This window comes from Zosterops lateralis, assembly GCF_965231275.1.
Source record: "Zosterops lateralis genome assembly, chromosome: 13".
NCBI classification, from domain to species: Eukaryota; Metazoa; Chordata; class Aves; order Passeriformes; family Zosteropidae; genus Zosterops; species Zosterops lateralis.
Genome location: NC_139773.1, coordinates 3,091,785 through 3,116,299, shown reverse-complemented (window position 1 = coordinate 3,116,299; position 24,515 = coordinate 3,091,785). Strand labels below are relative to the sequence as shown.

The 24,515-nt window shown below is 53.4% G+C and overlaps 1 protein-coding gene across 4 annotated transcripts; it reads right to left on the bottom strand.

The window, feature by feature from the left end:
* Positions 1-659: 659 nt before the first annotated feature.
* CPEB1 (cytoplasmic polyadenylation element binding protein 1) lies at positions 660-24,170 on the bottom strand. Of its 4 annotated transcripts, XR_014591105.1 has the most exons (12): positions 23,943-24,170; positions 23,489-23,677; positions 8,997-9,211; positions 7,243-7,492; positions 6,865-6,978; positions 6,659-6,748; positions 5,701-5,837; positions 4,567-4,765; positions 3,009-3,103; positions 2,727-2,807; positions 1,056-2,147; positions 660-1,021 (listed from the first exon to the last, which is right to left on the bottom strand). XR_014591105.1 is itself a non-coding variant. In XM_083871264.1 (11 exons), exons 2-11 carry the CDS (start codon positions 23,640-23,642, stop codon positions 2,037-2,039), a joined length of 1,446 nt encoding a protein of 481 aa, XP_083727390.1. In that variant the 5' UTR covers positions 23,643-23,677; positions 23,943-24,170; the 3' UTR covers positions 660-2,036. The 4 variants fall into 4 exon arrangements, 3 of the variants coding, with proteins under 3 accessions (XP_083727390.1, XP_083727391.1, XP_083727392.1); XM_083871264.1 differs by having other exon boundaries at positions 660-2,147; XM_083871265.1 differs by lacking the exon at positions 23,943-24,170 and having other exon boundaries at positions 660-2,147; positions 23,489-23,881.
* Between the last annotated feature and the right edge of the window lie 345 nt (positions 24,171-24,515).

Sequence of the window (24,515 nt, the reverse complement as noted above, 5' to 3'; positions counted from 1 at the left end):
TCCCGGGGGCGTGTCGTGAGGGGCCCCGCCCCGGAACAGCACATGGAGCGGCCGGGAAGGGGCTCTGAGAGACCCACACCTGGCCCTGGGAGAGGACACTGAGCCCCCACACACTCACACCGCCCATGGGAGCAGTACCCAGCCCCAAAGGAGGAGGGGTGCTGCAGAGTTACCCCTGCGGGACATGGGAGGAGGCCAGAGCCTGCCGTGCTCCAGGGACAGGAGCACACAGAGTCCACTGCGGCAGCATAAGTCCAACTCAGCCCTCTCCAGCCCCACAGAGAAGAGCCCTGGGGTCCCTCTCCCCCCACAGCCCTGCAGGAGCCCCCCTGCACTGCCACAGTGGGAGAACACCGGCCGACACACCCCTCCCATCCGCCTCATTAACGTCTTGTTGCAATTAGCGGAGCTCCCGCTGGAGTCCAGGGGGCCGCAGGGACCTCGGGTAAGGGGATCTAAAAATGCATCGCCCAGCAGATAGAGCTCCCGCCCAGCCGAGTCACTCACCTACAGCATCCACAGTTCACAGCTCCATCCACGCCTCCCTGCAAACCACATCCATACCTTCTCCCAAAACCTCCGAGGAGTGACAGCACAGCCCTCCCAGCAGTGTAGAGATCTCCCATGAAACACACAAGGGACAAGAAATTGGGTTTTTTTGCTGCAACGTGTTTATTATGTGCCAAAAACTACACCACAGCTTACTCCACACGTCTGTAGGAGAGTGCAGTCTTGCCTGCATATACTACAATGAGGTAGAGACTTCACACACAGCTTCACAAAACCCCACAAAGAGCAGCTGGGATATGCAACAATGCAACATCAGCTCAGCAGTAAAGAAAAACAAAATCATAGTAAAGAGGGAGAAATTATGACACTGGTTCTTTGGCACACAGCTTCCAATAGAGGGGAAAGTAACAAAATAATAATGATCAGCATAATTAAGGTCTCAAATCCCAGCAGCAGCATTTCAGTCGACTGCACTGATACTCCAAACATCTCAGGAAGGAAAGGAAAATTACTTGTCCCCTCTAAGAGAAAGGGCTCCCAGGAACCTTCATCGTCCACCAAACGCAGCCCTTTTTTAGCTTGTTACAAAAGAAAAGGTAAGTCCTGTGACTTTGTGTGATTAAAAACCTCTATCAACCCCCCGTAAGTGCAACTTAAAAAAGTGCAACAAACTATTTAAAACTATATACAGCAGCTCAGATAGATATCCTCATCTCGTCCAGTTTCAAATCCAAAAACAAAAACAAAGCCCAGCCTGTCCCGTTGCAAACCCCTGGATTTACAACGTCCTGCCAGCAGCCCCCAGACACAAATTGCAATAATGTTAAAAGCTGCCAGGAAAAGAAAAAAATCTCTCATTTCAAACGACTTAAAAACTGTTTTTAAGAGTGTAAAAAGGAACTCGTAAAAACCCTCGAGCGTAAAATATGAAATATGATTTGGTTTAAATGAAGAGCAAAGTCTCCTTGTTGTTACAGTAAAAAACGCCAGCTGAACACCCAGGTCACACCATCCAGGTGGGGGTAAATGAATGGAAAGGCACTGTATGGCAACGGCAAAACAATGACCAATGAGACCTGCGCTCTCTCCACCAGTATTGCAAGGAATGTAAAAAAGCGCCTTTAAAAAATAAAAAAACCAGGGCGGAGGCGCCTGCGGCGACGCCCCCGCGACACATGGCCCTTGGTTGGTTGGGTTTATTCGTTTTCAATTTTTGCTTCTCGTCAGCAAACCAGGAACCAAAGTCTGGGAACTGCAGAATGGCTTGAGGGGCACTCCCCCCCTCAAAACACCCCCAAACAAACCCCAACAAAACTCACTGTGCATTAGTGCAGAAACAAAAAGACCAGCAAGTGCAAACATGAATGTAAGATTTTTTGTTTGTTTTTGTTTTTTTTTTTTTTCCCCATCAGTCCTCAGGAAGAACGTTCCCAGCCGGGCCTGGCTCCGGCAGGCGCTGCTGCGCTCTCCTCGTGGCAGGTTCTCCCAGGACTCTGCCCGCGGCAGCCCCGAGCCCCGGCGGCCCCTTAGCTGGAGTCCCGGTTCTTCTGGTTGCGCATCAGCGGGCGGTGGTGGCGCAGGACCTCCATCGAGTGCTGCCAGTGCCAGCACGAGCGGCAGAAGTACTTGAAGCAGATCTGTGGGGAGAGCACAGGGGGCAAACACTGGGGTTTCTCCAGCAGAGCCACTCCTCCCTTTCATCCCTGCCCGGTTTTGCAGCCTCCACCAGCAGATCCATGGGTTGGAGAAGGGGAATGCCAGCAATGATGCTGCAGAGGGCCTGTTGTGCCTGGCTTCCATCTTTTGAAGAGGTTTGAAAATCAGGGCCTGGGCACTGGGGCAGCAGCTGGGCTCTGCCAGGGCTCCCATCACTCCATGGCATTCCTGCCCCCTGCTCATATCCCATCCCAGCTCTGCAGGAAGCTGCCAGAGCCCAGCCAAGCTCCTTTGCCTGCAGTGAGGTGATGTCAGCCAGAGTTCCCTGTGCCTCAGCCATCCCTAGAGGGATGCACTGCCTGCCTGGGCCTCCTGGCAAGTCCCAGAGCTGTCCTCTCCAGGAGGACTGCACCTTCTCCAGAACAAGGCCACCCTCCCAGCTGGGCCCCATCTTGCCCTCTGGGGAAGAGCCAGTGTATATATCCCCAAGACCCAGCAGCAGGGGCCTGTTCCTCCTCAAGGAAACTCCTGAGCATGCGTTACAGGAGAACTGGCCTTACCTGGTCTCTGCAGAAGAATGGGCCAGGCTGGGCATTGCACACTTGGCACATGGAGTCCTCCAGGTATGGGTCGATCTGGACCTGCAGGCGAATAAGGGAGTGGGCATGGAGCAGCACCAGTTGACTGCCCTCTCCCAGGTACCTCAAATCCATCCCCAGCAGCAGCCCCACTTTCCACTGCTAGAGCAGGAATATGGGGCAAGCTCCATAAACACTGGTGCTCCCAGCAGTACCATCCATCACACAGACCCCTCCCTGGGCTGCCCCACCAGCCCCACTCACCTTCTTGGTAAACTTGGTGGTTTTGATCTCCACAAATGCAGCAGTCACAGCCTTCAGGTAACTGCGGTGGTTGTTGAAGGTGACACGGCCCGACCCTGGAATGAGCCAGACAAGAACTGTTAGAGAGGAACAGCAGAGATCAAGAGAGAACCACTGTCAGCACCACCCCTTCCCTGGTGCCACTCACACAGGGAAACAGCTTTGACAGGGAGATGGTATTCAGTGCCTGGGGGCTCTTCCTGCCTCCTTTTCCAGGCACCACATTCCCAGGAGCAGCAGGAATGCTTCACACTACACCTGAAATATGCTGGTGCTGAGACAGCTCAGCAGCTTTTACTCTCAGCCTCCCCCTCACCCCAGAGCTTTGTATTTTGCAGCCTCATTGCTAGTCAGCAGCATTCCAGCACCACTCCCTTCCAGCCAAGGTCTGTTAAGCTCCAGGACTGACACTGGCAGATCCCTACAGCTCAGCCACAGGACAGAGTGCCACCCAAAACCTATCCATACCCCTCACAAAACATTACACAGGACACAGGCACAAGGGCTGAGATCCAGTTTGGGGTTACAGGGGATGCCTTCAATCAGCACAACCAACTAGGGGACAGCTTAGTTACCAAAACTGAGCTGTGACTTCAGGACAGTTCCAAGGCTGGAAGCGCCACCGAGCTACTGGGAGACGGATCTTGCCTACATGGAGCAACCTGGGCTCTGCATGAACCACAGGAGGCTGGGGTCACACACTGGGCTCTCACAGGGCCAGCACAGGGGGGGTTCTGTGACACCTCATCCACAGTCACACTGAGCATTTGCCTGAAGCGTAAAACTCCCACTCCCCACCCTCCTTGAGACTGCCCCCCTAAGGCACTTCAGGGGTTTTGCAGCACCACATCCATGTCCCTAAACCTGAGCCATGCCCAGAAAAGCCTGACTGCTACCCAAGAACACTGACCAGGCAGTGACAACTCTGCACTACCAAGCTCTGACACTGTTACTCCCTGGCAACACCAGAAGATCCACAGTCTCTCCAAATGTGGGACTTGCTGCAGCCTGAGCCTGGAAAGCTGATCCTCAGGCACAGGCTGTGGGTTTTTTCCAACAGACCCACCCCAGTGCTGTCTCCTGGCCCATGATACCTCCAGGGAGGTACACACATCATGACATGTTTCAGCTCTGGTGAAAAGAGCCCAAGAGCGGGTTAAGACCCTCAGCTATCTCTGCCAGGGAATGAAAACGCAGCTACAGCAGCATACAACAACCACTAACAGCATTGAACAAGGACAGAGAAACCTTCAGCAATGCCTAAAGGCATATTCAAAACTTCAGGCTGCTCTGGAATGATACAGGACCTTCCAATTCCCAGGCACATCAAGCTCTATCAGCCCTCCCCAAGGCTGGTCTTGCCTCCCCAGGGCCAGGAGATGAGGAGCACAGACTGTAGAAGAGGTTGGACAGCATCTGCTCTCTGAGCCTGGCACCTGGGCAGCCTTCCAACAGAAGGACAAACCAAGGACACAGCACAGCCTCCTCAGAGCATGGGAGGGGTGGAACCATTACTTACCTATGGGATACTTGTGCTTGTCAGTGTCGATGCCAGCATAGACCACCCCTCCAAAGAGGTCGTACATGACAGCAGCCAGGGCCTCTGCGTTCAGCATCCCATGCAGGGCCCCCACAAACACCGTCTTGCTGGGGTCCAGCCGCTGCGAGGGGCTGCGCACGAAGTTGCTGTCGGCCAGCACCCACGGGATCACCTGCACCTGCAACAGGAGCCCCCCTGAGCCTCAGAATTCACCTTGAGCTGCAAGAATCATTTTTTATCCATTGCTGCTCAGGGCCCACATCTCCAGAGAACGCACAAGGGGACAAAACCAACTCTGCTTCCGGCCAAACTGGAACCCAAGCCAGCAGTTCCTTGGGGGTGGCAGCCAGAGGACAATCCAAATCCCTCTACCTGTATTTATGGCCCAGTCAGGTACCTCCTGATGTTGGAGAGGGCCATTGTAATTACCACCCACTACCAGCTCCATCAGGAGCTCCCATCTGCTCTGCAGCTGATTGAGAGCTCAAGAGAAGCTTCTGGCAGAACTAAATCACCAAGCATAGAAGGACTGCCAATTGCCAGACACACAGGAGAGATGTCTAGAGCACAATTAGTTTGTGCCTGTCTAGATTAAGAGCTGCAACTCCATCCTGTAACTCCCTGAGCTCAGTTAGTTGTCCATGATTTGAGGTTCCCCTTTCCCATAAGCCCAAGCAGACTCTGGTAGACATCCAAAGCACAGGTCAGCCAGCCAAGGCCATGCTGGGGAGCAGGCTGGGTCATCTGCTCTGCAAACAAAGGAGGCCTGACAAAGCACCTGAGGGATCCCTGTCTGCCTCTGCAAGCAAAGGTGTGATGGAAGCAGCACAGAGCAGTCAAATCCCTGTTTGCATCCTCTGTCTGAGCTAACTGAAGCCTGAAGGCAGGGTCTGCCACCAACCCAGGAGTTCCAGGCTGGTTTGACATAAGCTGTTATGAAGGGACACAAACACTGAGCTGACACATCCATACCACAGGCACAGAGCACCCAAAGCCAGCCAAGAGCCAGCAATGCCTTTGGCTGCTGTTCCAGCCCTGCTTTCCTTTCCCTCCAAGCATCTCCCTTCACATCCCCTGCTGCCCTGTCAGGCTGCTCTCCCCAGCTCTGCTCACCTCTTTGCAGCGCATCCTGCGGCTGGACATCTTGTAGTAGTACTCACTGAGCCCATCAGGGCTCAGCAGGTCCTGGGAGCACGCCTGGAGCAGTGCACGCACCGACTTCTCCGACTCAAACACCAGGTAGACATAGCCTTTGGAAGGGAAGGGAAAGCAGCAGTTGTTAAGAGCTGTGGAGGAGGAACAGACCAGCCCAGTTTGCACACATCCTCAAAATCACTCTTGGGTGCCACCTGAAGTATCTGTGTGGTAGCTCTTGCTGTTCCCAGCAGACTCTTATTATGTATAAGCCAAGCTGGGAAGAGCCCAAACCCAAGCACAGCACAAGGGGCAGGATGCCCAGGTCCAGGGCCACATGGGCCACTTTGCATCATCCACAAACCACACCTGCACATGCCACATGGGCACCACCAGCCTGGCCACAAGATGATCTGCAAAAAAAATAGACCCTGCTTTGAATTTTGGATGGCCTGGCTCAAATGCCGTCCAGGGTTTTAAAGTCCCTTCTGTGGATGCCAGTGCTCTACCCCACATTGCTCCAGTTGCTGAATGAGGCCATCAGGCACTACAGAGTCTCCAAACCAGTCACTTCCTACCCTGTTACTAATTCTTGCTCACACAAAATGTCAGCCCAGCTGCACGTGCTGGCAGTGGGATCATCAGCTGTTCTGGAGCCACAGCCCTACACACAGGGCTCCAAAAACACCTCCAGAGAGGACTCCTCCAGCCCACACTTCTGTCCAACCCTGCTATGAATGGGTGAGGATGCTGGGTTTGGGGGGACCAGTGCTCTGCAGCCCAGGTGCAGACCCAAGTGAGGGCAGGACATTACCCCAGGTGCTCTGTACCATCCAGTCACCAGCATGCAGCTGTACCATCCCAGCATCCGTGCTGTAACATAGCATGGGGAAAAAAGTAGCCCTACCGTGTTCGCTATTACCTTTAGGCATATTACCTTTGGGAGGACAGCGTGGGTGTTTGCCATCCTTACCGGGCCACTCCACACTCAGGGAGCCAAAAACACGGAAAGTGTTGATCAGCCCAGCTACAGACAGAAGAAGAGATGTCAGTGACCCCCACAGAAAGCTCCATCCTGCACCCTCCCACAATGTCAACACCCAAGGCCTTGGTGTAGGGCCTCACTTTCCAGGGGCTGTTCACCTTCTGTAATGTCCCATGGGACTCCTCCCAGGAACACTTTGCAGGAGTAGACGGGGTTCTTGTAGTTTCGGGGAGGCAGCTGCCCGCTCCAGGTGCAGGTTGCTTCATTCACAGCTTGGAGAAGACACCAGTAATACTCAGTACAGGATGACTTCCTTCCCACTCTCCCACAGGCCTCCCCACATCCCCCAACTACAGGCTGAGCAGAGCTACACAGCCACAGGCGGCTGCCCAGACCCACTTGTTCTCTCAGCAGGTAGAGAGAGAGTCAGGCCTGGGCTTGGAGCAAACTCCATGTTCAATCAACCAGTGCCTGCACAGAGGCCACCTGCCCTCCCCTGAATGTGGGACCACCCCCTGGAGCCCCTCCCACCTCACCTGCTGCCTGCCGATGGAGCCGGGCTTCTCTTTCAATACTGAAGGGGTCCTCCGGAGAGTCCAGAAGATCCCAGGAAGGCCATGCAGATGCTCCAGGCCATCTTTTTGATGCACTGCCCGGGGAGGAAGTTACTGCAGCCAGGGCAGCTTGATCTTGATCCAGCTGGGATCCCACTCCCATCTTCAAGGGGTCTCTTGACACCCCACTGAGAGGCAAGAAGGGCAGAGGAGGGGATATGCGAAGGCTTGACTGCAAGAGAAAGCCCACATTGAAATCCAGCTCTGGGGAAGAGCATGTAATGCCAAGAGTGAGGCATCACACTGGGGCCCTGCCCTTGCCCATGGTAGGAGAGGGAGCTCTCAGGAATCTCCTGAGACCCTCTGAGGCCTGTCAGAGGCAAGAAAGCAGGATCCCAACACATCCCAGCACCCTGGGAAAGCCCTGGGCCATTCTCCACTGAGCCTATGCTGATGATCAGCAGCAGGGATCACTAAGCAGGAGCACTTCACAGACCACCAAAAACCCACAGCTACCCCTGGCTGTATGGCCTCAACAACAGTGTCACCTCTGGGGAGCACCAGCCACCCCAGAAGGAGCCCCAGGCTCTGTGCTGTGCCCGCAGTGGGTAGGGCTTGTTGGAAATGCCCATGGGCTCTGCAGGCACCAGCTGGATCTCATCCTTACAGCCCAGCTCCAGGCCTGCCTGACCAGGGAGTGGGCACCATGGACCACAGCCCCTCCCAGGGAAGGAGGAAGGAAAGCTTGGATTAATGGAACAGCAGGGAGGCAAGATGCTGCAGAGCTCAGTGCCAGCTGCACTGCAGATCCATCCCTGTGCTGCCACAGCAGCCGCCCACGCCAGGGCCGTGCTGGGAGTCCTGCCCTTCACAAACAAGGCCAGCACAGAGCCCTGTGCCCTGCACCACCTGCCACCACCACACCACTGCCTGGGTGCTGCAGCCACTCAGCACATCCTGATTCTCCAGGCTGGATCACAGCAGAATCAATCCCACATCCTGTCAGCTCTGTCTTTCACACCACTCCAACATGGTGGTCAAGGCCACAGCAACACCACAGCAGAGCCTGGAGCAGCTCCTGGCTTTATCCTCCTGTGCCAAGGCCAGGCCATGCAGCAGTATTCCAGAACTGGCTAGAGCCAGGCTGTCCTGCTGGCACCCAGAGCTGCCACTTGCACCCACCACAGACTCATCAGAGCAGACTGGAGCAGCCAGACAGACTCACTTGCTCCCTGCCTTTCAAATTTAGCTGTGCTTTAGGGAACAGGAGCAGGCTAGACCCAGTTTGCTCTAGAAGAAACCACCCTGGGATGGAAAAGTGCAGTCAGGAAATGGGAAGAGCAATAAAAGGCAAGGACAGTAGCTGCTAAGAAGTCCAGGCTGGATCAGCCTCTGCCCTGCTGAGATCAGGGCACAGACACCACCCTGCCACACACCAGCTCAAGTACTCAAGATCTCTCTGGGAGCTACTGTAACCCAGCAGGGCGGCAAGCACAGGCCTAAGAGGCCAAAATATAATATTAGCTTAGAAGAAAAAAAATATGAGGATACTGCTGGCTTGTGGTGAAATGCATGAGCAGCCTTTCTCCCAAACCCTGGGCTGTGCCAGTGTGTGCACAACAGCTCCTCCCAGCACTCCCTCCCATTTCTGAGCAGGCAGGGCTCTGGCTGGCAGCTCCACTCAGATATTCTGTGCTCCCAAAAAACACAGCAAAAGCCCAGGACCCAAAACTTACAATCAAGTCTGAGAGGTGGTCAGAACCAGAGCTGAACCCACTGGTGTCCGAGTCCGAGGGGCTGCTGGAGCGGGAATCCAGGAGGGAGCGGGAGTTCCTCAGCGATGGTGTGGAAAACTTTTCTGGCAGGTCTGATCCAATGGGGTCTAAAGGCAGAAAACCCAGTGGGGGCTTCCCCAGGACGTTCCCGAGAGGGTTATTCAGCATGCTGAGAACTGCAACAGAGAGGAACAGAGTCTGTCAGGGCTGCAGCACAACACAGCTCCCTCCTCCTGGCTCCTGTGGCCCAGAGGCCACCGGGCTCCTGCCAGCCCACAATGTCATGTCTGGGAGGTGGCACCTCTGGTGTTTGCCATCAGCTGGGCCATGGTGCTGCACAGAACCCAGAGCAGCCTGGTGTGGCAGACAAACAAAGGTGGGTTATGAGAGATTGACCAGGAGAACACACTTCATCTGGGAGAAGTTCAGAGATCCCAAATCCCAGATTACGGAATTCAGAAGTGCTCTTCTGGAACAGTGCCCTCTGCCCAGTCCATGCCCTTCCCTGCCACTTGTCCTGGAGCAAGCTGGGGCTCAGGGAGACAGCTCCCCAGGGATGGGGGCACACATCAGTGGCAGGCACACCGGGTCCACCAGCAGGAATTCTCAGGCTCAGCGGTGGGACACTGCTCTCATCATCCCTGCCAGGAGCTGGCTGTGGGCAGCCAGGAAGGTGCCAGCCTGGGCTGCTGACAGAGGCTTTGCTGTCCCTGGTGTGTGTTCACAGCAAGTCTGTCTGATCAGGCCTCTGCCCCAGAGCCTGCAGACAAGGATGTGTCAGACTGCTTCCCTCACACTGCAGGTTTTCCTCCCACTGAGGAGAATCCAGAAAATGCCTCCCTACAAAGAGAGCTGCTTCTGAGCAGAGGACCAGGCCATCCAAAGGTCATAAAGTCACATCCTGGTCAGTGACTGGGAGCAGCTGCCATCCACAAGGAGAGGGAATGTAGGGCATGGATCCCACAGGGGCACAACACCAGCCAGTCTATTCAAAAAGAGCAAGTCTCAGCAAGCTGAATATGTACCCAAATCAAGTGAAAAGAGCAAAGCATTCAAAAATGGTTTTAATTATTCACAGGCTGCAAAACAAGGCAGCTTGCCCTGAAGCTTTCTGTTTTCAGCAAAGCAAATTTGGGATCCACTCAAGATCCTCCAAGCCCCACCTGATCTCAGCAAACTGAACCACAAGGTTTTAACCCAGATTTTCCAGCAGCTCCTATGCAGATGAGGATTAATACTCCAAACCACCAGCCAAACCAGGAGAGTGACAACACCATCGTGCTGGAGTGCACTATGGTCAGACAGCAGGACAGCGTGGTGTCAGCGCCAGGGAGAGCTGCTGAGCACCACTGAGGCGAGATGCTGGGATGTACCAATCCCAAGCTGCATTATCCAATGGCACACCTGCCGTGAACCTGGCACCCCCAGCCGCACGCTTGGGGAAAATCCTCATCACCCCAACAGTGACTTCACACAAGTACAGGTGGATCCTTGAAGCATCTCCCTCAACTTAGTGCAGAGCCTTCAGCAACAGCCACAACATCTTCCTGCTTTTGCAGAGCCTTATCCCTGTGAGATTCCCCTATTTTGGCTACATCACGGGGCTAGGAACTCACCTCTGACCACGCTGAGAAAGGGAACTCCTGCCCTTCTTTCTCCTGGACAGGCAGCACCTGTGTTCACACCCAGCCCTGCAGTCCTTACCTGGGCAGACCCCAGGCCCGAGGGAATGTGACACAGGCAGGGAGGAGATGCTCCCTCCTAGTCACAGCTCTGAGCAGGGCACAGCATCTCCCAGCCCCAGCAAGCTGCACTCGCTGCTCTGCCGACTTCTCTGAAGCCACGTGATGCATTTAAAAATACAGCCGGCGTATTGTTCTGGGGAGACAGCTGAATCTGTCCGACAGGCTCCAAAATCTGATTAGTCACTAAACAGCACAAGAGGCAAAGCAAAGCAGCTGATCCCACAGCCCAAGCCTCGCTGCCAACAAATGCTCCCGCACTGACACCCTCCCTCTTTCTCCAGGCAGTGAGGACCGTGGGTTTGGAACACCAGCAGCCCTGTGCTGACCCTGGCTGCACAGCATTCCGGAGACCTGCAGCAGCTAATGCCAGGCAGACTGCTACCTGATAATGCTGCCCTGCTCCCTCTCTCCTGGTTAGCAGAGATGTGGAACCAGAAATCCACTTAGGATGCAGCAGCAAGAGTTTGGGGCTCATCAGGAAATCCCAGTGGCATTATAGGGTCCAGCTGCTCTGCCCCATTTATGCCACCCTCATCTCTGCCACCACATACACATTTCTCCCATGCTTTCTCAGCTCTCACAGTAGCTACAAAACCAGTAAGGCCAGTATAAGCACACTGAAGTGGCAGGATTACTGGCCTTTAAAAAGATCTACTGTCTGGGCATTTACCACCACACAAAACCTTGCCAGCTTCAACTGTCCCAATCCTAACCTCATGTCCTGGAAGTGCTGACATCCTGCTGTTAACACGGATGGATTCCATCTAGTCCAGCAGCTTTGACAGCTCTGCACTGGCAACACTTGGTTACACACTCTGCAGGACAAACTGATCTTGTGGAAGACCCCAGATCACCCCAGTGGGCCTGACTCAGCTTTACCTGGTACCCACAGCTGCTCACAGGGACATTGGGAGAAAAAGCCACAAGCCAAACTCAGCATTTCCTCTTTATCCTTGCTCAGTGACCAGGCTGTGCGCCCTGATGCTAAGCTGTGCAGGTAGCCTAGGAAACACCTCCATGAGACACTCAGATCTTATTCCTCAGCGCCATCCCAAAGTCATCCAGCCCTAACTCCTTGCTCCAACCCACCAAACCTCCCCTGAGGAATGGGGCATAAGAGCAGACACAGGCCTAAAAAAAGCCTTCAAGGCACTGGGGCCACATTTCTTCCTGGGGAGTTGGCCTTGTCTCCCCCTCCAAGCAGACAGCTCATTTAAGGGAAAAATCATTCCCAACATACACACAAGATGCATCAGCAATTCCTGGAGCCAAGAGCAGCCCTGAAAGTCCCAAAGTGAAAAAGCAAATATCACGGAACTACTCAGGGTAAGAAAGGAACACGAGTGCTAAGAAGTATTTTTCACACCTAGAGGGGAAATTTTAACTCAGGGATCAACACAACTCCCATTCACCACTCACACATCAAGAGCTTCTGGAACTTTTCCTGCCTCTGCTCAATGTAGCAAGGAAGGCACATGGCAATGCTCCTCTGCAGGGGACAGCAGAAAAGGAGCTTTTAATAGAATCTGGGCACTGACTTTTGACTCAGTGCTGCAGCTCTAATGCCTGATGCAGAGCCAGCACGCTCTGCTCCATCTCCGGGCATGCCAGCCCAGCACTGGCAGCTCCGTGGAACAGCCGTGACACCACATGGCACTGCCAGGACCTGGCCACACAGGCCACTCCCTGGAGGAGCCTTTTTCAAACTACACCTCTTCCTTAGCTGACTCTTCCCTAGTAACTGCTGTTTGGATACACATTACTCCTGCATCACCCCAGGGTCCCTGAAGAAGCCCAGGGGAGCACTCTCAAGACCCTCAGACCCATCATACCTGAGCCAGATACTTGAAAGAAACAAGCAGTTTCTTGTGGTGGTTTCAACTCTTGAGGTCAACTCTACCTGTAGGCCCCAAATCAGCCTTTAAATCCCATTACCAACCACTGAACTATCACACTGAATGTGAATTTACCCTGTCTCAAGCACATTGTTCCACCAGCACAAGCTGCAATTCAGAGCACACTGTGGGAAGGTGCCCCAACAGCAAGATGTTCAGTCCAAGCACTAAGAACAGCCTCTACTACTCTATTCACCAGTTCAGACATGCAATTTAAGATTTCCAGTACCTGCCCAGGACCTTGGAGCACACAGTTCTTCCCTGCACACTGTAATTTACAGCCATTTGATATGTACACCTTCCTGGTAGCTTTGCACCCATGCCCATTCTTTGGGAAATGAATATAAAGATGAGCCCCAAGGATTGCTGGCAGCTCAGGGAAGGAAGGGTTCTGGGAAAATAACCACTATGCTGATGATAAATGACAGTTTATTGCCTTGGATAACACTTTAAGAGCAACAGGATCATTTAGGCAGGAAAAGATCTCCAAAATAGAGTTCATCCTTTGACCAATCACCACCTTGCCAGCTAGACCAGAGCACCAAGTGCCACATCCAGACATTTCACATGAAGCACCTGCTGAGTTTATGCCTGACGGACAGAGCTGACCAGAACCTCAGCCACTTCCACACTGCCCTTTGAACAAAAGCTTCAGCTCAGCTCTCTGGGACACCATCCAGCCAACAGCACATGAGATCAGTGCTGTACTCCCTGGTACATCAGTTCAGTCAAACTATGCAGAAACTGAGTCTTGCCCAGAGCAGAAATCCCTCTTATCCAGCAGCTGCCCAGGTCCTTCCACTCAAGTTCTCTCCACACTCAGAAAATCAGTGGAAACTCCCCCACAGCTAAGAAGAGCATTTGCCACATGGCCACACCCCTCAGAGACACATGGAGAGTGGGCCAAGGAACTCCTGTTGCAGGAACAGTGTGCCAGGCCCAGCCCTTGAGCTGCCAGCCCTGTCTGGCACCCACAGATTCTGTGCAGGCAGTTTGACGCTGTGTTGGCTGCAGCCCCAGGGCCAGGGGAGCATATACATTCTTTTGAAACTGATGCTCTGGAGATGTGCTCCAGCCTTTAGAAATTCACTACAGGGCTGGAAAAAGCTTACTTTGAAGAGTCCAGGACTTGCCTGTGCAAGGCCTTCAGAGAGTCACCTCTGCAGGATGGCACCCCCAGCAAGGTTAGGCAGCGGGGCACTGCCATCTCCAGAAGTTTATCTGCTCAGAGATTACTCAGCATAAGAACTATAGCAAGTTGTTAAGACCTCCCCCTGCATCCACCAACTACTATATAGGGTGGAAATCCACCTTTCTGCTGGATCTCCTCACAGAGATCAACAGGAATGCTCTTTACCAGGAGAAATAAAGCAGAGGAGACAGGTTTCAGTGACACCTGCCATGCCCAGAGGCTGCAGCACCATATACACATTTGGGGCAGGGCAGCAGAGGAGAGGAGCAGTGTGACTGAGGCCCTGGAGACTGAACACAGTGCACTTTCTTTTGTCACGCATCAAATAAGCTTGTAAAGTTAAAAAAAAAGCTAATGTCCTAAACAATAGCCTGCTGCAATTCCAGAAAAACAGCTTGTCTGCAGTTTTTACCACCCAGCCAAGCTCTGCCCTGGTGGGGTGGGAGCAAGCTGAATGTTTTAGTCAGCCAAAAAGCAGCACCTCCTACAGACACTGAGAAATTCCATGGCAAGAGAAACATTTGCATGTCTGAAAAGCAAATGGGCACCTCAACCACCTCCTACAGCCGTAGTTCAGCAGTGACACAGCCAGACAAGCTGCCAAGGTGAGCTTACCCTCCTCACACACAAGCACCAAAGACCTCAAAGCTCATGGCAGCAAAGGGGGTGACCAACATCCCAGTCTACTCCTAAATTTTAGCACTTCTCACCTACAGCTGGTGGACCTGGAGCTGCCTGTAAGGAGCCCACACAGCCACAGCACAGGAACATTGACTGAAACATGTGCAGCTGCGAGGCTGGTGCACACAGGACAGGGAGAGGCTTTGCTTGGCACAGGGAAGGCAGATACTGGATTCTCCCAGTTCACCAGACTCTTACAGGGGCACAAAAATCCCAAGGAAAAGCTGCAGCAAGAGCAGTGGCAAAAAAATTCTTCCTCTTAAGTGGAGCAGCCATGGGACAAAGCCCAGAGGTGGAGGGAACTGAGTCCTTAGAGCCCTGGAGCTCACCTGAGCAGCACACTGGATACATCCAGAGGATCTGCCCAACTAAAATCCTCTGAATTTCATTATATTCCCATTACTCCGCTGAAAAAACAGTCAGTGCTGTTATTAGAGGAGCCATGCAAAGTCCAAGGCACACGGTCCTCTACAAGCTGTACCCCATAGAAGCCCCAATAATCTTGAGCTGACTACCAGCTCCATAGAAAAGCAGCTCCCAGAACTGCAGATGTAATCAAACCAGCAGCAACCACCATCTAAGTAAGACCTACAGCACAGCCCTTTTTTTTTTTTTTTTCCCTGAACTACAAAAGAGGAACCTCTGCCCTCACAGATTCTTCATTTGGGGCGAAGAAAAGCTGCAGGTATTCGGGCAGCTATTTCTGGTTTGCTAAGAAGGGGGCAGGGGAATAAAAAAAGGCAGCATGATCCCACAGCTGAACCACTGAATTAAAGTCAGGACACCTGAGGTCTATTCTTGGTTCTGGCACCGACATGGTAAGTCACTTGCCCTGAAAAATAGAAACAGCAGCATAACTGGGAACAAGCAGAAGATTATTGCATTAACATCTGAGAGCACTGGCCCTCCACTGACACTGAGAGCAGGACCCGGCTGACAACCAGGCTCACAGCTTTCTGAGGCAGACAATTTACTCCTGTGTGTTTCTAGGAAGGGAAAACAGCTGCCCATGGTAAATATAAAAATCAGAAAAGACAGCTAAAATGCAATTCAGGATTACAAGTGCCCAGGTAATTGCATTCACTAAGCAGACTGCCACAACCACAGTTGTCTTTAAAAAGATCAGAACACTGAAATACAGCAGGTTTTAACATGTATCAGTCCCAGAGAGCTTTAAAAGCCAACATATTCAGGTCAAATTGTGCACAACAAGCTTCAGCTTCGCAAGCCTCAAGAACAAACACTTCTATATTTAAGTACCAAACTCCTCAATTATCTGCTGCAACATCTAGGGTGCAAACTGTGCTCTGTGTGTTACCTGATGTGATAACAAGGGTGAGTGACTCATCCTCAGCTGCATCACAGATTGTGGGTGTCAAGGCCAGGATACCACCTTAAGAAGGGGGACTCTCTGGAAGAGAGTAGAGTGTTGGCCAGACGCCTCTGTAGTGAAGCAACTGAAAAAAAGACTTTAGTCCCGAACTCAATTTTCTTCGGCACACGAGCCTCACTGAGGCCTTCAGCTGGCATAAAGGCACTGCTGGACTGGCACTCCCAAACCCCACTAGTGATGCCTGCATTCCCAGTTACCTTCCAGAGGTCTGCACCCCTCAGCATCACAGCTTGGGAGTTTGCCTCACCTTCCCCTCCACACTCCTGAGGAGAAAACCAGGCAGAGGGGCAGGGAGGGGGCTGGCCTGTCCCTGTGGCCATCTCGAATGCGTGGCACCAGCTGCTGTGCCTGAGAGCAGTCTCTGCACTGGCAGCAGCACAGACAGCACCTGTGATTCAGCTCTTTTGCCATCACCTAAGGGACCTGGCACAGGGGGAGTGAGCTTGGAGACAGGGATAGAAGGTGCAACCCTGCCTGGAGATGCCTTGCCCACTCCCCCAAGCCCTACAGCAGCACCACTCAGCCTCTGTACAGTGACAGCTCAAAGACCACAGCATCCTTCAGAAGGGGATCATATCCGAGCCACCTCAGAGGAGGGACCCATTTGAAAGAGTGTTTCTGTGGGAACACCAAGGCAGAATTAGTTTCTAGAGCCCCCTTGGGCTACATTATTTCTGCCACCCTCCAGCAGCTTTCTTACCCTGCTCTGAGCAACAGCTGAACTGGATAACCTCAAGAAGTCCCTTCCCACTGGAGTTACCCTAAAAACCCCAGCCTGCCAAGAGCACCACAGAGGGCCCACAAGCCTCTGCTAGAGGGACACTGGGAGAGCAGGTCCAAAAGCTGGTCCCTACCCAGCTCCATGTGGAAGCACTGGTGTGAGCATGTGCTGTGGAGTTTGCAGTAAAGGCACTGAGTCAAGAACACATTCAAGGCCTGTTGTAGAGAGCTCCCATGCTCTCAATGCAGCTGCAGCACATCCTTTTAGGTCAGCTCTACCCCATAAGGAACCCTCACATTCACTGATTAGACATGTAGCAGTGCAAGGGCTGGAGGAAAACATCTCTCATTTGACTGGTGCAATTTTGGGGATGAATCCTACTCCAGGCCAGGGCTCACACACACTAAACCACTCTCCCTGCTGCTACCTCCAATATCAATCACAGGAAAGACTAAGCCATGAATTGCCTGGGGCAGTTCAGACTCACCAAATAGCAACTCCAATGCTCTCCTTAGAAGGGAGCATGCCTTTTGAGGCTCAGTTCCAGAGTGAGCAAAGAAGTGTTCTCCAGATCACCACTGGACAGTGCCACAGGGCTCCTCCAGAGGCACAGTCAAACACCCTGACAAAAGCTAAGGGTGGCTGCCCCCACAAGCTGCCTCCAGCACAGAACTGGAGCTGCCCTGACCCACTTCAGTTCTGGCTGGATACAAGCAGAGATGCTGGTTGGGTTCCTGTTACTCCTATTTGCATCTTCTGTTTTACAGCATCAGCACAGATAAAAATAAATCTGTTTTAAGAGAAGCTGCTCAAATGGAAGCTTTAAGAGTCAGATTGAGAGCAACTTCCATTAGAAACCAATTGCAAGCTCAGGTTTGATGCTTCTTTTACTTATTTGATACATATTTTATTCTGTTAAGGATCAAATACCACTGCCACAGGAGCAGTGTGCAGCTATTAAGTGCTTCCCACTCTCCAGCACTGGTGGCTGGAGCCAAGCACTGAGGAATCAGCCCACTGAGCATGAGCAGCTCTTATGGAAACACATTCAAGGAACAAGAGCCCATTAAGCACCCACATCAAGTAAGTCCTTAGAAAAGTGCTACAAGCACTAGGATGGCATGGGACAAGCTTTTAGTAAGGCTGTCTCAGGTACTCCTGGAATACCAGCACCAAGCAGGAGACCCAGAGTCAAACCAGCTCCCAGCTTTGTGCCATTACACTGTTGCCATCCAGAACCTTCACACAGGAAGCAACACCACACCTGTACTTCCATTACTGCACTCTGAACATCAGCAGGCTGCTGAGAAAGCCTGTCCTCCTTTCAAGGGAAGAAAGGACCCCAAGAACATGTAATTCAGGATCACCACTAAAACTCTGGATACCTATTTTCCTGAACCAGGCACAGGTCGGAGGTCAGCAGGAATTGCCCTTCCCTCATTATCCCAGCAGCACAAATGAATCTTTCACTGAGTTTTCCTAGGCACACTCAGGCTTAGGTGAAAATAAGCCTCACTTACAGGAAGTGCTCTTTCCCCCCAGCCTTGGATATTCTGATGTCAACCTAGTGCTGTCCAGACACTGAGCTCTCCATCAGGATGAGACTCTAAAATCTTCCTCTAGCATGAGGAGGATTTACACACAGCCAAGCAAGAATACACAGGAGCCCAGGACACACCTAGATCTTCTGAAGCCACTTGTCCAAAAGGCAGCAGGAAAAACAGCAGGGAGAGACCTGGACATGCCCAAAGGAGAGCTCTGTGGAGCTTGGCATGGGTTAGCCAAGCAGCAAATTAAACAGATGGAGAACTAGGGACCCAAATCCTCTGCCCCAAGCTCTGCATCCAAGCAATCAAATCAGCAGCTCAAGGAAAGCCAGTGACTGCCATGCTGTATTTATAAACAGCCACCCCAGGCTGAACAGCAACTCTCCCTTGGGGGGCTCAGGTGCCCTCCACCACACACAGCATTTGAGGACACTGAAAACAGCCTGACCTCAGGGAGCAGCTTATGAATCCCTCCTGCTGTTACCAAGAAGAAAGGCAAAGAGTCCATGACAACAACCATTCTTCCTGTGCAACAGGTCATTTCTTTCATCTTTCAGACGGAGTTTTGCCTTGAAGACTTCTGAGAGATCCATGCTCTGAGGCCTCACTATCTGCCAGGCAACGCACAACAAACTGCCCACAGCTTCAGCCTGGTAGATTTTAAATAACTACAGATAAGCAAACTTATTGCAAAAATGAGTTGCTGTGCTCTGGGAAGCAGAAAAGCCAAGGGCTGGGAAGATTCAGCAGCATTTTCCTACCATGGGCCATTTCCCCAGAACCAGAGTGACAGGAGCTGCAACCTTGCAGGCTGGAGAATGAGACAGCATCAGCCACCCCGCAGAGGGCACAGATGAGGCTGGAGCTGCAGTCTCAAGAGCAAATCCAAGGAAAAGCTCAAATCTGTTGCTGTACCAGCAGCTTAAGGGTCACACAACAAGCACAGAGGCAGGTACAGCAAGGTGCTCCACCAAATGCCATCAGGAAGAGCTCACCTGCTGGGCTCACCTAGAGAGCCCAACATCCTCTCCAGAAGACCTGATCCTGCTAAAAACACTCCCAGGTTAGCATTGCAGAATTAGTGTTAACAGACTGGTTTTAGGATGATTTCCCCATGGGCAAGTCTGCTGTCCCACATAGCGAGAGCTCTCAATGTAGGGCAGGACAGACCAGCCAGACCGAGCAGCTGGCAGGCAGGCTGAAAGCCAGGCAGGGAGACCCAAAAACCTGCACACGGATCTGCTGCACACTGCTCTCTCCAGGCAAAAACTGGATCGAGGCCCCATTTGCTTGCACCCCTTGAGAAACAGGGCACTGAGGTAAAGGATACCATCAAGGGCAGTCCCACCTCGCTCCTCTTAACCCCTCCTTGCCTCTGAACTCTGAGATCTCAGCACCCGTGTCCGCCTACTGGGAGGCTACAGACAGGGAAACACTGCCTCCAGAAACACAGACTAGCAGGACTGGAAGTGTTAAAGGCCAATTTCCTGCACAAGTCCCTCCCCAGGTCACAGAGCACATTGCTGGGACTTGCTGAAGTATTTCCAGCCTGACAGATCTAGTGGCAGCAGAGGGTTTGAGACACTTTGCCTGCTGTGAGACAGCAGTTCAATCCTACAGCCAGGGAAGTGCCAGCAGCTCAAGCCTGCAGCAGCCACTGCCACCAGAGAGCTCCTCCAGGCACCAGCAGTGCCTCTGGCACGCTCCCCAGAGGTCAGCACACACCCTCTGTGCATTACAGGCTGGGTGCAGAAGGAAAACTCCTCACAAATAAGCCTGTCTGAGCTCAAGGGGCTCAGTGGCCCTTTGGGAACGGGGGATGTAGGCAGGACTGGGGCATAAAAACCAGCCCCACTGTTCTGACATCCAATCAGCAGACATTTGCTCCTACTGCACCAAGCTGTGTGGTGACAACGCCCTGGGAGCACAAGGTGACACCAGAAGGCTTTGCAGCCAAAGGTCCTTCCCAAGCTGATGAAGTTCCGTGCTGGCAGGGACTACGCAGAGGAGAGGTCCCAGCTCATCAGTACTCAAGCACAGCACTGCAGGGGACCACATCAGCAATATTTTTAGCCTGATTGTTAGCTATTTTGTTGCATTTCCACCCTTCCAGCCACCTCTCTGTGGGTCCGCACAGCTGAGTCACTGCTGGAACCTTCCAAAGGCTTGGGTGCCAGCGGCACAGCAGCTCAGCTTGGCAGTGCCAGCCCTCCCCATGTCCAGCCACAGCCCAGCACTGCCGCAGCCTCACCGGCCTGCCGGGCACCCCGATGGAGACCCCAGTCCCACAGGCTGGGCCAGCTGCAGCCTGCTAGGCCTCAGCAGCACTCAGACACAGCAACATCCTCTCCATATCCTCCCTCCTTCCATCACAGCGTGGACAGGACACCTGGAAGCAGCAGCATCTGCCAGCTCCTTAGACCCACACAGCTTTCAGACACAGGACACTTCTCTGCCACCCAGAGTGTCCCACAACCTTTGAGAAAGCACTCGTGGACTATAAGCTCTCTGCTCCCAAGGAGCTCCACTCCCACTCCTCCAGGGTGCTGAGGAAAGGCTTAAGGCCCCACAGAAGTGGGAGGTGTGGGTGGCTGAAGCAATCCAAAGCTGTGCACAGGATCAGCCTTTCACCTCCCCAGCCAGCACATACCATCCCCACAGCTCTCAGAGCAGGAGAGTAACAGCAGCCCAGACCTGGAAGCACTCCTGGCCCAGCTGCTGCACACTGGGGAATGGAGTGTGGGAGTGAGAAGAACACTGTCTCAGGATCACAACACCCCCAGCCACTGGACCCTCTGCACAGTCACTGAAGGCCAGAGGCTGCTCTGTACAAGCAGTGCAGCTGCACTTGGGCAGGTGTCACATCCCAGCCACCCTCTGTGTACTAATGGGAATACCAGGAACTAGAAGTGAAGAAACAGGTCTCTTCAGACAGCACTAGGTGCAATCTTCCACCAGCTGTTACCACACTTGCCACAAGCACCCAGTGGGCACAGATCACCAGAGCCCAGGGCTGTGCCTGAGGCAAGATCCTTTCCACAGCTCTACCCAGGCCTCTGCAGCAGGCAGGAGCTCCAGCACAAAGCACTGCAGTCAGTGGGGGCACCTGACACCAGATACACCCTCTGTGAGCAAGGAGGTCACCAGAGCACCTTCAAATCCTCTCCGACTCAACCTCCCTCCTGAAACCAGCAGCCCTTCCACCCCTTCAGCAGTAAATTCCCACCAGCAGCAGGGCCATGCCAGCCCCACCACCCAACCTCTGAGGCGCAGAGCCCGCCCTGAGCTCATGCCAGCGCTGCTCGCCTGCCTGCCGGAGCACTGCGGAGACATCCACGCCTCTGCCAAGGCAGGCTGGCAGGAAGCCGGCCAAGAGAGCTCTGGAGATGGCTACGGAGGAGCAGGTGGAGCTGGGACATCCGCACCCAGCGGCTGCCTCCGTGTGACAGCCTCATTCTGCAGCGCGCTGCGCGCCCAGCCCAGGGCCGTGAGCAGCAGGGTCGCTCCAGGGGATGTCACCTGCTCCAAGTGTGCTCTTCATCCATTAAAGACCCTGTGATACAGGGAACAGCAGGGCTCCACTCTGCCAAACAGCCTGAAGGGGCTCAGAGCAGAGCTCTAAGGCACCTGGCTGGCCCACTGCACACTAACAACTTGTTTCTCCTTTCTCCTTCGAGGTCTCAGCTGGCAATAAAAGTACAGGCAGGAGTGTGTGGTATTCCCTGGTTCATTAGGGGAAGCCCACAGGACCATGTGGAGGTTTGCTCACTGAAGCAGAGCAAGGCTTAATAAAGCTACCGCAGCTGGGCTGCAGGCAGACCTCAAGTGCCCATGCCAGGCCTCACATGCCAAGTCTTGTGGAAATTAAATGCAGAAACTCAAATGAGCTGTGCAGATCGAGCTGTTCAAACTTTGCTACCCCACCAGTACTTTTTTTTTTGCTGTTTTACAACTCATGCAGCAACTCAGAGCCGTGTCCCAGAAGCTCTTCCTATGCTCAGGACAGCACCCTCTTGCCCCTCAGAATGTCTACACAGGCAAACCCCACTGCCCAGCTCCACCCCCCCACCCCAAGAAGTGATCTATATTCCTGTCAGCACCAACTCCATGCCTGGGGCCTCTGTGTCACCCAAGTCTGCGCAGCGATGCACTCCCCTTTTAACAAAGCAGCAGCATGCTGCTATAAAGGGATGAGTTTCTGTAGCAACCAGGCTGTACTTGTACAAACTCTGCCAAAGCACTAGATCTTTCCACAGACTGATACTTTAACGAACACACCATTTGTGAAACTGGTTTTTACATGCCTCAGAGGCTAGCAAGTGAACTCTTCCCTGTTTTATCCCTCCGCTCCAACACCAGGCTGAGAGGATACATTAAGTTTGTGCATGCAGCACTCCTTTCTCATGGGATTTTACAGGGAAAGCTGGTGTCTCAAACAGTTAACTGGACCCCACATCACTCCAGGGGAGGCACCCAGCATCCCTGGGATCTCCCAGCCGATCCCAGCTGCAAAAGCAGACCGGAGAGGATCAAGGGGGAAGGGCACACCAGCCAGCAGTGCGTGGCTGCAAGCCCACACCCTGCCCATCACGTAGGTTTGCGCTGGACCAGAAGAGTTAAAACAAGAAGCCATTCCACTGCATCTCCTGCAGCCCACTGCCAGGCACAGCCCGCTATTTCTAGTGAAGCGTGGGAGTGGAGAAGGATCCCTCCAAGTCTCCCACCCAGCCAGGGAGCTGCCGGCCGAAGTTGCTGGGTGCTGGCTGTACCACACCCCACAGCAGAGTTGGGCCAGCGCGGCCGCCAGGACTTTGGCAATCGGGCACAGGGGGGCCCTCTGCAAGCACACCCCCCCACCTGCACAGCTCCTGCCACCAGGGATTTCCTCAGGCTGCCGGAGCGAAGTTCAGCCTCACTCCTACCCAGCGTGTTCAGCCTCCTGACACCACACCCCCCACCCACTCCCTCCAAACACAGCAAGAGGATTTCTCCTCTCCCGGTGAGGTTATTCCTCCAGAAGCATTACAGCTCTGAGCAAAACAACCCCGGGCACTTCTCATCTGCAGTGAGCTGACAGCAGAGCAGAGGGGGCTGTGGCACAGGCAGCCACAGCCTCCCCAACTCAGCTGTCACATTACACAAGCATCACGGCTCGAGAAGCCCCCATTAGCCACCGCCAGCGCCCTGTTACACAAGCACATCGCTCCACGTTAGCTTGAAACCAGCCAAAAACACACACAGAATCCAACAACTGTTGCTGCATGTGTCAGCAGACTCACCGGACTGTGTGCTGGTTTGTGCTGCAGTGTCAGAGTCCTGGGTGCTCCAGGGTCTGTCCCACCCTGTCAGGTTGAGGGACTGCAGGCCAAGGCACAGATCGTTGGTGTCTGGGAGGCCACGGGAAGACTCTTGCGTGGACGTAGGGAAGAGCATCCTGCTTGCCACTGCTTCTTCAGAATCCTGGATGTCTGCTCGGATGGAGAACAAACAGAAGCTTGAGAGTTCAGGGTTGCTTTTTTTCTTTTTAAAGCAGGAGTTTTCCAAAGCGTTAAGCCCCAAGCCAGGTCTCGTGCCGCTCTGAAGCCACAGCTTCTGCAACCAGCAGTTGCACCCCAAAAGGGAGGGCTACCATATGTCCAGAATCCAGCCCCCCACCCCCCTCGGCCCCTCCACCTTCCTATCCCGTCTGCATTACTGACTGGGTCAGCATGTGACCAGGCTGCTGATGCTTACTGTGCTGACAGTGACGTCACTCAGCCATGCAAGAGAACTGCATCAGCTCTTACAAAATAAAGGTAAGAAAAAAGGATAAGATTTCCCCTGACAGACAAGACGGTAGCAGGAGGAAAGAGGAGCAGTTCCAGTAAATCAGGGGAGGCAGGCAGCACAAAGCAGGGCTCGTCGGCACAGCAGACACCAAGCTGGAGGCAGCAATCCCCTCAGCAACGATGAGAGCAGCAGCGACAGAGCACAGTTAGTTTTAGTGCTACCCAGCTCTCCTGTCCCCGCCTCCCTCCACCCACAAAACCCAAAAACACTTTAGTCCTGGCCAGCTTCCACCTGCTGGCTCCGATTCAGAGCCGATGCAAAGCTTCGCAATTCTGCTGGCATAATCTGTTTGGTTGAGCCTGGCCACTGTGCCTCACTGACTCGGCATTGTTTACCCCTGAGTAACAAGGATAACCTTCAACCCCCACTACCCGGAGAGCAGCCCATTATCCCCGGTCCAGCCCGAGCCAGCACATCCTGCCTGTATACAGGAGGAAGAGGACTGAGCAGACCCATTTCACATTAGGAATTTTACAT

Bases quoted from the DNA above. Each gene is read 5' to 3' on its own strand.
- CPEB1 (XM_083871264.1), bottom strand. From the start codon at position 23,642: ATGCTCTTCCCTACGTCCACGCAAGAGTCTTCCCGTGGCCTCCCAGAC. The intron at 6,749-6,864 runs GTGAACAGCCCC...TTCTGTCTGTAG, and splicing joins CCCATGGGACATTACAGAAG to CTGGGCTGATCAACACTTTC. The intron at 3,104-4,566 runs GTAAGTAATGGT...GGCTCATTCCAG, and splicing joins CAAGCACAAGTATCCCATAG to GGTCGGGCCGTGTCACCTTC.